The sequence below is a fragment of the Eucyclogobius newberryi genome, unplaced genomic scaffold, assembly GCF_026437365.1.
Source record: "Eucyclogobius newberryi isolate DKJ021-1_F unplaced genomic scaffold, fEucNew1.0.hap1 SCAF_17, whole genome shotgun sequence".
In the NCBI taxonomy this organism is placed as follows: domain Eukaryota; kingdom Metazoa; phylum Chordata; class Actinopteri; order Gobiiformes; family Gobiidae; genus Eucyclogobius; species Eucyclogobius newberryi.
The window spans coordinates 15,949,719-15,960,454 of record NW_027315801.1 but is presented as its reverse complement, the minus strand read 5'-3'; the positions used below and the strand labels follow the sequence as shown (position 1 = coordinate 15,960,454).

Below are 10,736 nucleotides of genomic sequence, written 5' to 3'. Positions count from 1 at the left end.
AGACGGCTTTAGTTCAAACATCATGAAGCTGCCAAACGTGATCTCAGAATTATGGTCTACTCTAAGTACATCTTATCTTTCAGCCCCTGTTGGAGATCTTGAATCTTTGATTCAGGAAACTTGATTCAGGAAACTTGATTCAAGACAATGACTGAATCTTTCTTTTGAAATTTCATTTTTTCAGAGCATTAAGTTTGGACTGTTCACTGGCAGTCTTAATCAGAGTCAAGTGATGGATCTTCTCAGCTGATTTACACAGCGCCATCCAGGGACGATGTTTAATGAGTTAGCTCAGAAGTATAAAATGATAAGATCAAAGAACCTCATAGGACAATGATTGCGTCTATATCATTGAGTGTGTGGTTAGGAAAAAAACCCTCATTGAATTAAAAAAGTTTAATATGCAGTTCTAGAGTAATGGATCTGCTCACAAAGCAAAATGTACCAGTACAATGTCCATCAGAAACTGGACACATGTCCACTCAGATCAGACGGCATATTCTCCTACAGAACACTTGAACATTGAGAATAATGTCACAGTCCAGAAGCTACAGTCCACAGTGACCTCAGAGCCATGTCCACTGTCCACTGCACGTGTCCTCTGTCCTCCTGCTGACCACCAGCCCACTGCCCTGACCCGCCCTGCCCCCACACCACACAGGAGCCCCAGAACAAGCAGATGCACACAGGATGAGGCGAACGTTTAAAATGAGAACAGCACTTTGACTTCACAGGGTTTCCTCTACAACGGGGAAGTAATCAGGCACAAAAGTGAGTGAGTGCAGTGAAGGTGTTTGTGTTGTTGCAACCGAAATGGACAGAAAATAGTCTTTTTAAAATAAATATTTAAACATAATGTAGAGAATGCTAAAACAATGAAAAGCACAGCCCATGTTTGCTGTTTGTTTGGTGTTGTCTGAGCCGGCCATTCCAGCAGTGGACACGTGCAGTAGACTCCGTGGTGAGGAACGCCGCTCTACCATCGAGAGGAGCACAGTTCTCCGGTCACTAGGTTACCGAGCAGTTTACGGCGGCCGGCCTGGTAATCCTCCTCATCCACATTTACGAGCAGCTTGATGGCCTCGTGGCCCACAGCCTGTTTGAGAGAATCGGTGATGAAGACTCCTTTGAGGGCCTCCAGTAAAGAGCCGTTGATGTAGTCTCTCCAGAAGGCGTCCAGGTAGGTGAGCTCGGAGAACTTGATGTCACAGATGATGGAGCCCAGGTCTCTAGACTTGAGAATGGTGTTCGCCTGGTTGAAGCGCTCGAACTGACGCTCCACAGCCTCCTGTTTGTTAGAGAAGACGTTCCCCTGCAGCGCAGACTCATGCTGGCAGTACTCCGCTCGCACACGCAGCCGGATGTCTGCACAGAGCAAAGGTCAGTCAGGGACAGCAGAATACATTCTAGTCAGAAGCTAGCATTGTTTTCAGTCAATCTCACATTTTTTGTTTAAAACCAAACACTTAAGAGAGACCATGGACACTCATTAGTGATGGGCCAAACGACTCCAGACGCGACGTGTCGACCCGAGTGTCATGTTCAGAGAGTCACCTGGCCAACACATCTGTCATTTTGGTGTCACTGAAGCTGCAGCACAAGACTCAGGTCTGTCTGTGTTTGTGATTCATCGGTGACAAATATTTGTCAGTTTCTCTTTGAGAGATAATCGTCTTTCACAATAATAACCTCTACAAACTCTATTTTAGTGTTAGTTTAACATTCACTTTGAGTCACTTCTTATATTACAGCCTACATTATTGTACAATAGGCTGTCATTTGCTTTAATTACCAAGACTGATCTTCCTTCTCACCAAGTTCTCTCTTATTTGTTGCTCCTCAGAACATATTCCGTTTCAGAGTTGGCATTGGTGAATGAACGATCCTAGTGTTGTGTTCACGTGTCTGCAGAAGCAGAAGGCCTAGCTTTTTAGACCACCAGATGGCGCAATAACTGTCAATACTGTGTCAACACAGTATCAGAAATGTGCAACACACCCTGACACGTCATCACCCATCACTCACATACGGGTACTTGACGTGACATCCAGTTTTGGTGTTATCGCTTTAAAAAAACTTTCTAAATAATGTTGCTCTTCTGCCAAAATTCAACACAACAGTGCACAACAATGTCTTCTACAAACCACACGAACTTGTGTTTTAATTCTTTGGAATTTATAAAAAAAAAAAAAACATTAAATGTACTGCAGTGTGACTGCAGTCACTTGTGTCAGACAGTTGATAAATGTGTGGGCATAAAATGTACACATTCTTTAACGTCATGACACGTGTCGACATGAAGGAGCTTCTCTGTCTCTGACGTTCAGGGTCTAAGACACAGCTCAAGAAATAATGATCTTATTCTTACTTTTGTAAGTACGTGGCGCAGTAGTTGTAATAACATCTCTGGTTTGTATATTACTACTTTTCTGAAAATACTGACCTGCCGTGTGCCTACTGTATTTCTTAAATTAAATACATTTATCCATCCATCCATCCATTTTCTACCGCTTGTTCCCTTTCGTGGTCGCGGGTGACTGGAGCCTATCCCAGTGACTTCGGGCCTTAGGCGGGGTTCACCCTGGACATTGGCCAACTCGTCGCAGGGTTAACACAGAGACAGACATTACAGACAACCATTCACTCTCACAGTCTTTCATACAAATACATTTGTAATTGTTAAAAAAATATATCCTTTAAGTTGGGACAGCTGCATAATTATTAAACACTATAGACATTTTGTTTTACATGGAAAATGTGTCCTGAATGTGCGCGTGACACGTGACGTGTATGTGAAAATACCCAAAAATAAAAAGTTCAACACAGCATTCTGTAATGCTTGTGTAGCCTCCCTTACACTGACTTGTTGTATAACCAATTTAGTTTTGAAAATATGTTTTACATTTTGCTACACAGACATAAAGTACACATATCCAGTTTGACGTTTATCTTGAATTTTCTCTAAAACATGTTTTCTGTGCGGTTCCCCCAGAGACACACACTGTATAATCAGCAGACGGCGTTCAATGCTCCTGTTATCAATCACAGGAAGGTTTGAGGGACTCTGGAGCCAGTCCACTGCATGTGTCTTATAGCCATTAGCATTATGCATTAGCAGATTAGCCCACATAAAACACATGAGGGATTGGGCTGGTAGAAATTCATTGAGCACGTTGAGGTTAAAGCCTTGCTAAAAGATATTATTGAGCGTTAGAGAGTTAGCATATTTCAAGTCTATGTATGTCCATGCCCCGCCCTTGGCAGAGGCCCCGCCCCAGGCAGAGGCCCCGGCCCCGCCCCAGGCAGAGGCCCAGACAGAGGCCCCGGCCCCGCCCCGGCCCCGCCCCAGGCAGAGGCCCCGCCCCAGGCAGACGCCCCGCCCCAGGCAGACGCCCCGCCCCAGGCTCACTACACAGTGTAAGCGTTCGCTTGTCCATACTTACCACAGGTCTGCTTCTCTTTGCAGTCGGTCACACACTGGCTCCTCTTGCGTTTGTGTGTGGGGGACGTTCGGGCTGGTTTATTCACAGAGGGCCCCACCTGAGAGGGCCCCACCTGTGGCCCTGCAGGGGGGCAGCAGATCAGTGGCTGTGGGGCTGAACACAGACAAACACACATCATTCCACACCGCCGCGGCCGAAGCGTCCAGTTTACATTCAAAGTCTATGGTAAACGCGTGTCAAGCACGTAGTGCGTTATCCGCGGCGCGATTTCTTCGTTTTTGCGGCACAATTGGTGCGTTTTCTTACGCTCTCGACGCTTTGAGCGCGCGTATGAGCCGGCCGATGCAGCTTGCGCAACGCGCTCAGATATGTTCAGGTCTCTGCAGCAGAAGCGTCGCAGCCGCCGCAGCAGCCAATCAGAGCTGACGCTCCAGTGACGTACGTACGTATTTCCGCATTTCCGGTATTCCCCGTGGAATTCCCCAAGAAGCGCTACTTTTTCCTTGCTCGTCAACAATGGCAGGCGAACGATTGATTGTGGCCGTGTGTGGGAGAAAGGAGCTGTACGATGTTTTCACGGTGGAATACAGAGACAGAAACAAACCAAAAATGCGAAAATAACACTCTCAATATCTGCAATTTTACACAATGAAAGGTCACACGGACAACAACTGCACTGCTCACGCGACAACACCTCTACTGCGCATGTGCACAAAGAGCTCGAGCGTGCCGTAAACCTTTCGAATGTACACGCGCTCAAATTCTGCGTCGGGCGCGATTAGGCGTCTGCGGTCTGTACGTAGCTTTAAAGGGGATATATACTGTACTGCTACATGTACTTGAGAGCTTTTAACGTGTTTCAAGAGTTTCCTCATCATTAGTTTACTAACAGTTGTACAGTTGTGTTCTGATCCTAATCCTGTTTTGTATTGTCCTGCAACTGAGACTAGAGCGCTCAGAAAAAAAATCAGTTTTCACCTACCCCCTAGCCGCGCCCACATCCCTGTACGTTTCAAGAAGAGTCAATGCACCCGTTTCATTTACTAATCTGTTTTAGTGCCCTGAGTGGAGCAGTCAGTTTTACCTCAAAGAGATTGACGATCCTGCTTGTATGCCAAATACTGATTTATTTTTAATTTCTTAATATTTTACCTATTAATTTTTTATTCCCCTCAATCTATGAATCGCTATGTGTTCTTAAAAGAATAATAGAGGATTTTTGGTGCGCAATCCAAGTCTCATTTCCTCGTGGCGTGGACAGCCGAGTAGTTCTCCCACATGTCAATCATTCCCTGCGTGCTACTGCACACCTGCAGCCTCGTTCCCAGGATAGCAGCACGTTTCCATGACTGCGCATGCGTGGTTGATATGCCGCTGTGTGTTTAGTGAGTTCCTTCAGTGTACAGTACAAAATGATGACAGAGAAAGACGACAAAGAAAAAGTGTTTGAGCTCAGAAATAGAAGAAAATCTGTGGTGACGAGAGATGATGTGATCCATCGCGCAAATAAAACAAACACGTGTAGCAGTGAGGCTGTTGCGTGCTTCCACACGAGGGTGAGTGCACGCATGCGCACTTTTAAACAGTCGCTTGAGTTCTCAAATCGGCAAAAAATCCTCTATTATTCCTCTATTATTCCTTTAATAAATAATGAATCTAAAATGCAATGGTTTTAGATCAATACTGCGGTTTACAATGAACAGATTATATTATATACCGTATTTTCCGCAACTTTTTTCATAGTTGGCCGGGGTGCGACTTATACTCCAGAGCAAATTATATGTGATATTATTCGTTATTTTCACACTGGCAACCGCATTTCACATGTTGATTATTTTCAAATTCACAACCGCAAGAGGCTCTAAGCGACCCAGAAGAAGAATCTTCCTCTACCTCCGGAGTTTGTGGAGTTGTTTAGAAGTGACACAGAGGAAGAAAAATTCAATGGATTTAGTGATTTGGGGAAATACTGATGCTTTGGTAAACTTGTTTGCATGTCCTTTATGCTATAGTTATCTGCATAACTGTTAATGTTACGTTAAATTGTGTGTTTCCGGTAACCTGACCAACCTGAATTTCCCCAAAAAAAAAAAAAACGTAAACATTTGATCGCATATTTACTGTCCGTACGTTTCAGGAATGTCAAATTGTGAGTAGACCCCACTCTGTTGTTGTCTGCTAATGGCTCTTTTCCTGTGGTTGGACTAGTATAGATGTAGAGAACTATTTTATTAAATATCTGCACCAATGAGGCCACTTCAATGTGAAGCGTTCACTTCTGAGAAAAGAACTGTCTGCAAAACATGTGCGAGGATTCTGAAAGAGAGATATATATATATATATATATATATATATATTATTATTATTATTTTTTTTTAAATCCGACCTACCTACCTGATTTTTTTTTTCAATGTTACCGGAAACACACTATTTTATTTGGCCTTAACATACCAGACACTTACGGCAGTTCATTGTCTTTGCGTCATGTAGCTGAAGGTGTTACGTTAGCAAACGTCCACATATTCACCATCTTCTTTATTTTAATTTGCATTTCAAGATTAAATGTCTTGGATTGAATTGAATACATTTTCCCAAAAATGCGACTTATACTCCAGTGCGACTTATATATGTTTTTTTCTTCTCTATCGTGCATTCTTTGGCTGGTGCGTCTTATACTCCGGTGCAACTAATAGTGTGGAAAATAAGGTATTATGTTACAATTCAATACCAAGTACCTCCAATGTCTTCTCTAAACATGGGCCAAAATATTAACTATTGATGGGTTTTTAATATGTGCATGTGACAGATCAGATGTGGGGCCGAGAGAGTTTAATGACTGGCACAAATGGGTGTACAGAGGTGGTAGAGTAGCCAACAATTGTACTCGAGTAAAATTAAAAGTTACTTAATAATATTACCGGTACTCAAGTAAAAGTAACTTTATTGATGTTTATTTGAAGAACAAAACACTAAATAATGCACAAAACCTGAAGCAGTGGTGTTCAAATCCTTTCAGGTTCTCAACATAAAGCTTTTGTCACCTGTAGATTTACACAGAGTGAGAAGAGGAAGGAGACTTTTTAAATGTAGGTGAGTAAATGTATCCGAGTACTGCGGGAGTACACTCACCTGCTTTCCTCTGGCCTGACGGGCTCCGGCTCTGCAGACTGCCTTTGGACGACTCCTCCAGATACTTGTCCACGGGGTCGGGACACACTGACACACACACACGAAGAATAATGAAGAGCAACAATCATGGCAGACATGACACACCAACTATATCTAGTGGTAAATCACTCGCCTCGCTCGCCCCGCTCGCCCACCTCGCTCGCCCGCCTCGCTCGCCCGCCTCGCCTCGCCTGCCCGCCTCGCTCGCCCGCCCCGCTCGCCCGCCCCGCTCGCCCGCCCCGCTCGCCCGCCCCGCTCGCTCGCCCGCCCGCCCCGCTCGCCCGCCCCGCTCGCCCGCCTCGCTCGCCTCGCCCGCCTCGCCCCGCTCGCCCGCTCGCCCCGCTCGCCCGCCTCGCTCGCCCGCCTCGCTCGCCCGCCCCGCTCGCCCGCCCCGCTCGCCCGCCCCGCTCGCCCGCCCCGCTCGCCCGCCTCGCTCGCCCCGCTCGCCTCGCTCGCCTCGCTCGCCCCGCTCGCCCCGCTCGCCTCGCTCGCCCCGCTCGCCTGCCTCGCCCCGCTCGCCTGCCTCGCTCGCTCGCCCCGCTCGCCTCGCTCGCCCCGCTCGCCTCGCTCGCCCCGCTCGCCTCGCTCGCCCCGCTCGCCTCGCTCGCCCCGCTCGCCCGCCTCGCCCGCCTCGCCTCGCCCGCCTCGCCTCGCCTCGCCCGCCTCGCCTCGCCCGCCTCGCCTCGCTCGCCTCGCCTCGCCTCGCCCGCCTCGCCTCGCCCGCCTCGCCCGCCTCGCCTCGCCCGCCTCGCCTCGCCCGCCTCGCCCGCCTCGCCCGCCTCGCCCGCCTCGCTCGCCTCGCCCGCTCGCCTCGCCCGCCTCGCTCGCCTCGCCCGCTCGCCTCGCCCGCCTCGCTCGCCTCGCCCGCCTCGCTCGCCTCGCCCGCTCGCCTCGCCCGCTCGCCTCGCCCGCCTCGCTCGCCTCGCCCGCTCGCCTCGCCCGCTCGCCTCGCTCGCCTCGCCTCGCCCGCTCGCCTCGCCCGCTCGCCTCGCCCGCCTCGCCCGCCTCGCTCGCTCGCCTCGCCCGCCTCGCCCGCCTCGCTCGCCTCGCCCGCCTCGCTCGCTCGCCTCGCCCGCCTCGCTCGCTCGCCTCGCCCGCTCGCCTCGCCCGCCTCGCCCGCCTCGCTCACCTCGCCCGCCTCGCTCGCCTCGCCCACCTCGCTCGCCTCGCCCGCTCGCCTCGCCCGCCTCGCCCGCTCGCCTCGCCCGCCTCGCCCGCCTCGCTCGCCTCGCCCACCTCGCTCGCTCGCCTCGCCCGCTCGCCTCGCCCGCCTCGCTCGCCTCGCCCGCTCGCCTCGCCCGCCCGCCTCGCTCGCTCACCTCGCTCGCTCACCTCGCTGGCTCACCTCGCTCGCTCACCTCGCTCACCTCGCTCACCTCGCTCACCTCGCTCGCTCACCTCACCTCACTCACCTCACTCACCTCACTCACCTCACTCACCTCACTCACCTCACTCCCTCATAGTTGTAAAGTTGAAACACTTTTTATAGTCTGTTTATTTTACTAGTCAGCAATTCCTGTACTGAAGACTGAAGTGTTTTACATAAGCCAGGGGTGTCCAAACTTTTTTCACTGAGGTCCATATTTTGAAATTTATACGGCGCAGAGGGCCACAGACGACCCGGTTCCTGTAGCGCGAGGCCCCCGAGAGCCAAGTTCACTGGGATAAAGCTTTAACAGGAACAAGTCGTAGAAAATGTCAACTGACAAAGTGAATCATTCGAGATTTTGCACTGACATACTTTCGATGAGCCTCCACACCTTTAATAAGACTTGGAACCTCATATTATATTGTTATTATTATATTATATTAAGTTGGTATAACATCAAAATGCTTGAATTTTCAAATTTTTCAGTAAAGTACAACTTTTTGTTGTTTGGACCAACTTAGCCGGAAGCAGGCATCGGTCTTAGGGCCGCATTTGACCCCCAGACCATAGTTTGGACATGTCTGACATCAGCACTGTGTCATAAAGGTCTATTGTGTTTTAAAGTCTGTATCATTCCAGATCATGATGATCAAAACACAAGTACAATTCTTTTTATAGTCGACTAGTCACGATTAGTCAATTAATTGTTGCAGCCCTTTATAATTGTATTGTAATATTTGAGTGTCTGGTTTTCACGTGTTATTAAGCTAAAGAGGAATTTCTTCTTCAGAACAAATAATATCGCTGTTCCTGTAGCACGAGGCCCCCCGAGAGCCACGTTCACTGGGATAAAGCTTTAACGGGAACAAGCGGTAGAAAATGAATAAAGTTATGTATTATATCATCTTTTGAAGACTCTTTTAAAGAAAGCTTTTGCGTGGCCCTCAGGGGCCTCCATATTGTACACCTTCTCAGTGTTTGTTTAAGTTTGACCACTGCTCTGTGCTTCCTCTGGGCACACGCATAAATAACAACGATTGCTTATCCCACTAGCGCCCCCTCTGGCCACACGTATACACACATATACTGGCGCTCTCACCGGCCTGGCGTTTCCTCAGGCTCACGTACGGCAGCAGGTCGTGGCGAGTGATGATCCGCAGCAGCTGCAACACGTGTCTGAAGTTTGACTCGTCACAACGGCCCTGACGCTCCAGAGCCAGCAGGAAGTCCCGCCCACATCTGATGCCGCCGCGCTCGTACTCGTCGATCACGTCCACAAACAGGAAGGAGAGCACGCGCACATCACGGTGCGTGAGCTGGGAGCCCACAATGTCAAACATGTGGTGCAGAGAGTAGAGTCCGAATGAGTTGTCCACCGTCTCCTCGGGCCAGGGCTCGGAGCAGCGGGGCCGCTTGGCACAGGGCGGGGCACAGGGCGAGGCAGAGAGGGAGCTGCTCTCCAAGGACAAAGGCATGACGGCAGCTTCCAGCGCCGGTGGTGAAGAGTCTGAAGATACGTCCTAGCACTGGTGTGGGCGCCGAGACGCGCTCTGCAGAGCTGCTGAGGAGAGCAGAGGTAAAACACAGCAAGAAACACATGTCACTCAAATGAACTAATGCTCTTAAATCAACCGGCCTCTGGAAGCTACACTAATACACATAACAATGAGCAGATAAATAAATGACCCAAATAGCCCTAAATATAACTCTTCTGTAGTGATCTGTGACAGGGCATCCGGCGCAAAAAGGGAGAAGCTTAATGTCGGTTTTATATTTATTCTATAAGAAAACAAGAGGCACCGAAGATGGACATTGACCTTAAAGGTTCAAATGTGAACTGCGAGTTCTGTGGCCCCTGTGCGTGTGCGCGCGCTTCAGCCTCGCGCGCGCGCGCACGCTTCAGCCTCGCTTCAGCCTCGCTTCAGCCTCGCTTCAGCCTCGCTTCAGCCTCGCTTCAGCCTCACACGCGCGCACGCTTCAGCCTCACACGCGCGCACGCTTCAGCCTCACGCGCACGGAGCGGGCCCCTGGAGCCCCTGGTAGTGCCGTGTGCCTGCGCAGCCGCGCTCAGGAAGACAGAACCTCAACACGTTGGCATCGGAAGCCTAAGGACTGTCTACAAAGAGGGAACAAACCGTCAGGCATTTGCTGTGGCTAACGTGCGCAGCGCGTTACCAAACACCGCCATTTCACGTCCTCCTAAAACTGCCTCGTCTTTAAAGCGCTGATCCAGGTGACGCACAGACACGGGACACAGAGCGGGTCTTTTACCTCTCTCCTGCTGCTCGCTCGGTCCCACAGCTCACGGTGTAACGGGGCTAGCTGGTCCCAGGCTAACACTTGTGCTCCTCAGTGTAGCGCCATCGCAGACGTGTCCGCTCTTCAACAGATCAGTGCTTCAGGCTCTTGCGCCGCACATAACGGGCCCTTGGCACTAAGCATGGAAAGCGTTTGTCCTGTGCAGACCCGGGGAAGGCAACAATCCTCTGGTCAGCCGCGGCGCACAGACTCGCAATAAAATAAGTGCATTTCCGTTTTACGCAGCGCAAACATCCGGAGCGCACTGGTGTGGAGAGGCGTGGGGCCCCGTGTGGCAGGACAGAGGAATGCACACACAGAAAAGCCCAAACAAGAGAGGGAAAACTAAAATAGAGTGACATTTGCTGTTAGTCTACTATTCAAATATTACAAAGAAGGCACTGGTTTCCCACAGAACGTATGCATTTACCAGCACGAACCAATAAACCACACAACGA

The 10,736-nt window shown here is 50.0% G+C and overlaps 1 protein-coding gene across 2 annotated transcripts; it reads right to left on the bottom strand.

Moving 5' to 3' along the window:
- Nucleotides 1–381: 381 nt before the first annotated feature.
- On the bottom strand, nucleotides 382–10,532 carry dedd (death effector domain containing). 2 transcript variants are annotated; one of them, XM_072449298.1, is made up of 5 exons: nucleotides 10,252–10,532; nucleotides 9,080–9,538; nucleotides 6,573–6,659; nucleotides 3,444–3,596; nucleotides 382–1,365 (listed from the first exon to the last, which is right to left on the bottom strand). In XM_072449298.1, exons 2-5 carry the CDS (start codon nucleotides 9,453–9,455, stop codon nucleotides 977–979), a joined length of 1,005 nt encoding a protein of 334 aa, XP_072305399.1. In that variant the 5' UTR covers nucleotides 9,456–9,538; nucleotides 10,252–10,532; the 3' UTR covers nucleotides 382–976. The 2 variants fall into 2 exon arrangements, with proteins under 2 accessions (XP_072305399.1, XP_072305400.1); XM_072449299.1 differs by having other exon boundaries at nucleotides 9,080–9,541; nucleotides 10,252–10,525.
- Nucleotides 10,533–10,736: the final 204 nt, after the last annotated feature.

Bases quoted from the DNA above. Each gene is read 5' to 3' on its own strand.
- dedd (XM_072449298.1), bottom strand. From the start codon at position 9,455: ATGCCTTTGTCCTTGGAGAGCAGCTCCCTCTCTGCCTCGCCCTGTGCC. The intron at 3,597-6,572 runs GTGAGTGTACTC...GTCTGTGTTCAG, and splicing joins GTCAGGCCAGAGGAAAGCAG to CCCCACAGCCACTGATCTGC. The intron at 1,366-3,443 runs GTAAGTATGGAC...TGCTCTGTGCAG, and splicing joins CAAAGAGAAGCAGACCTGTG to ACATCCGGCTGCGTGTGCGA.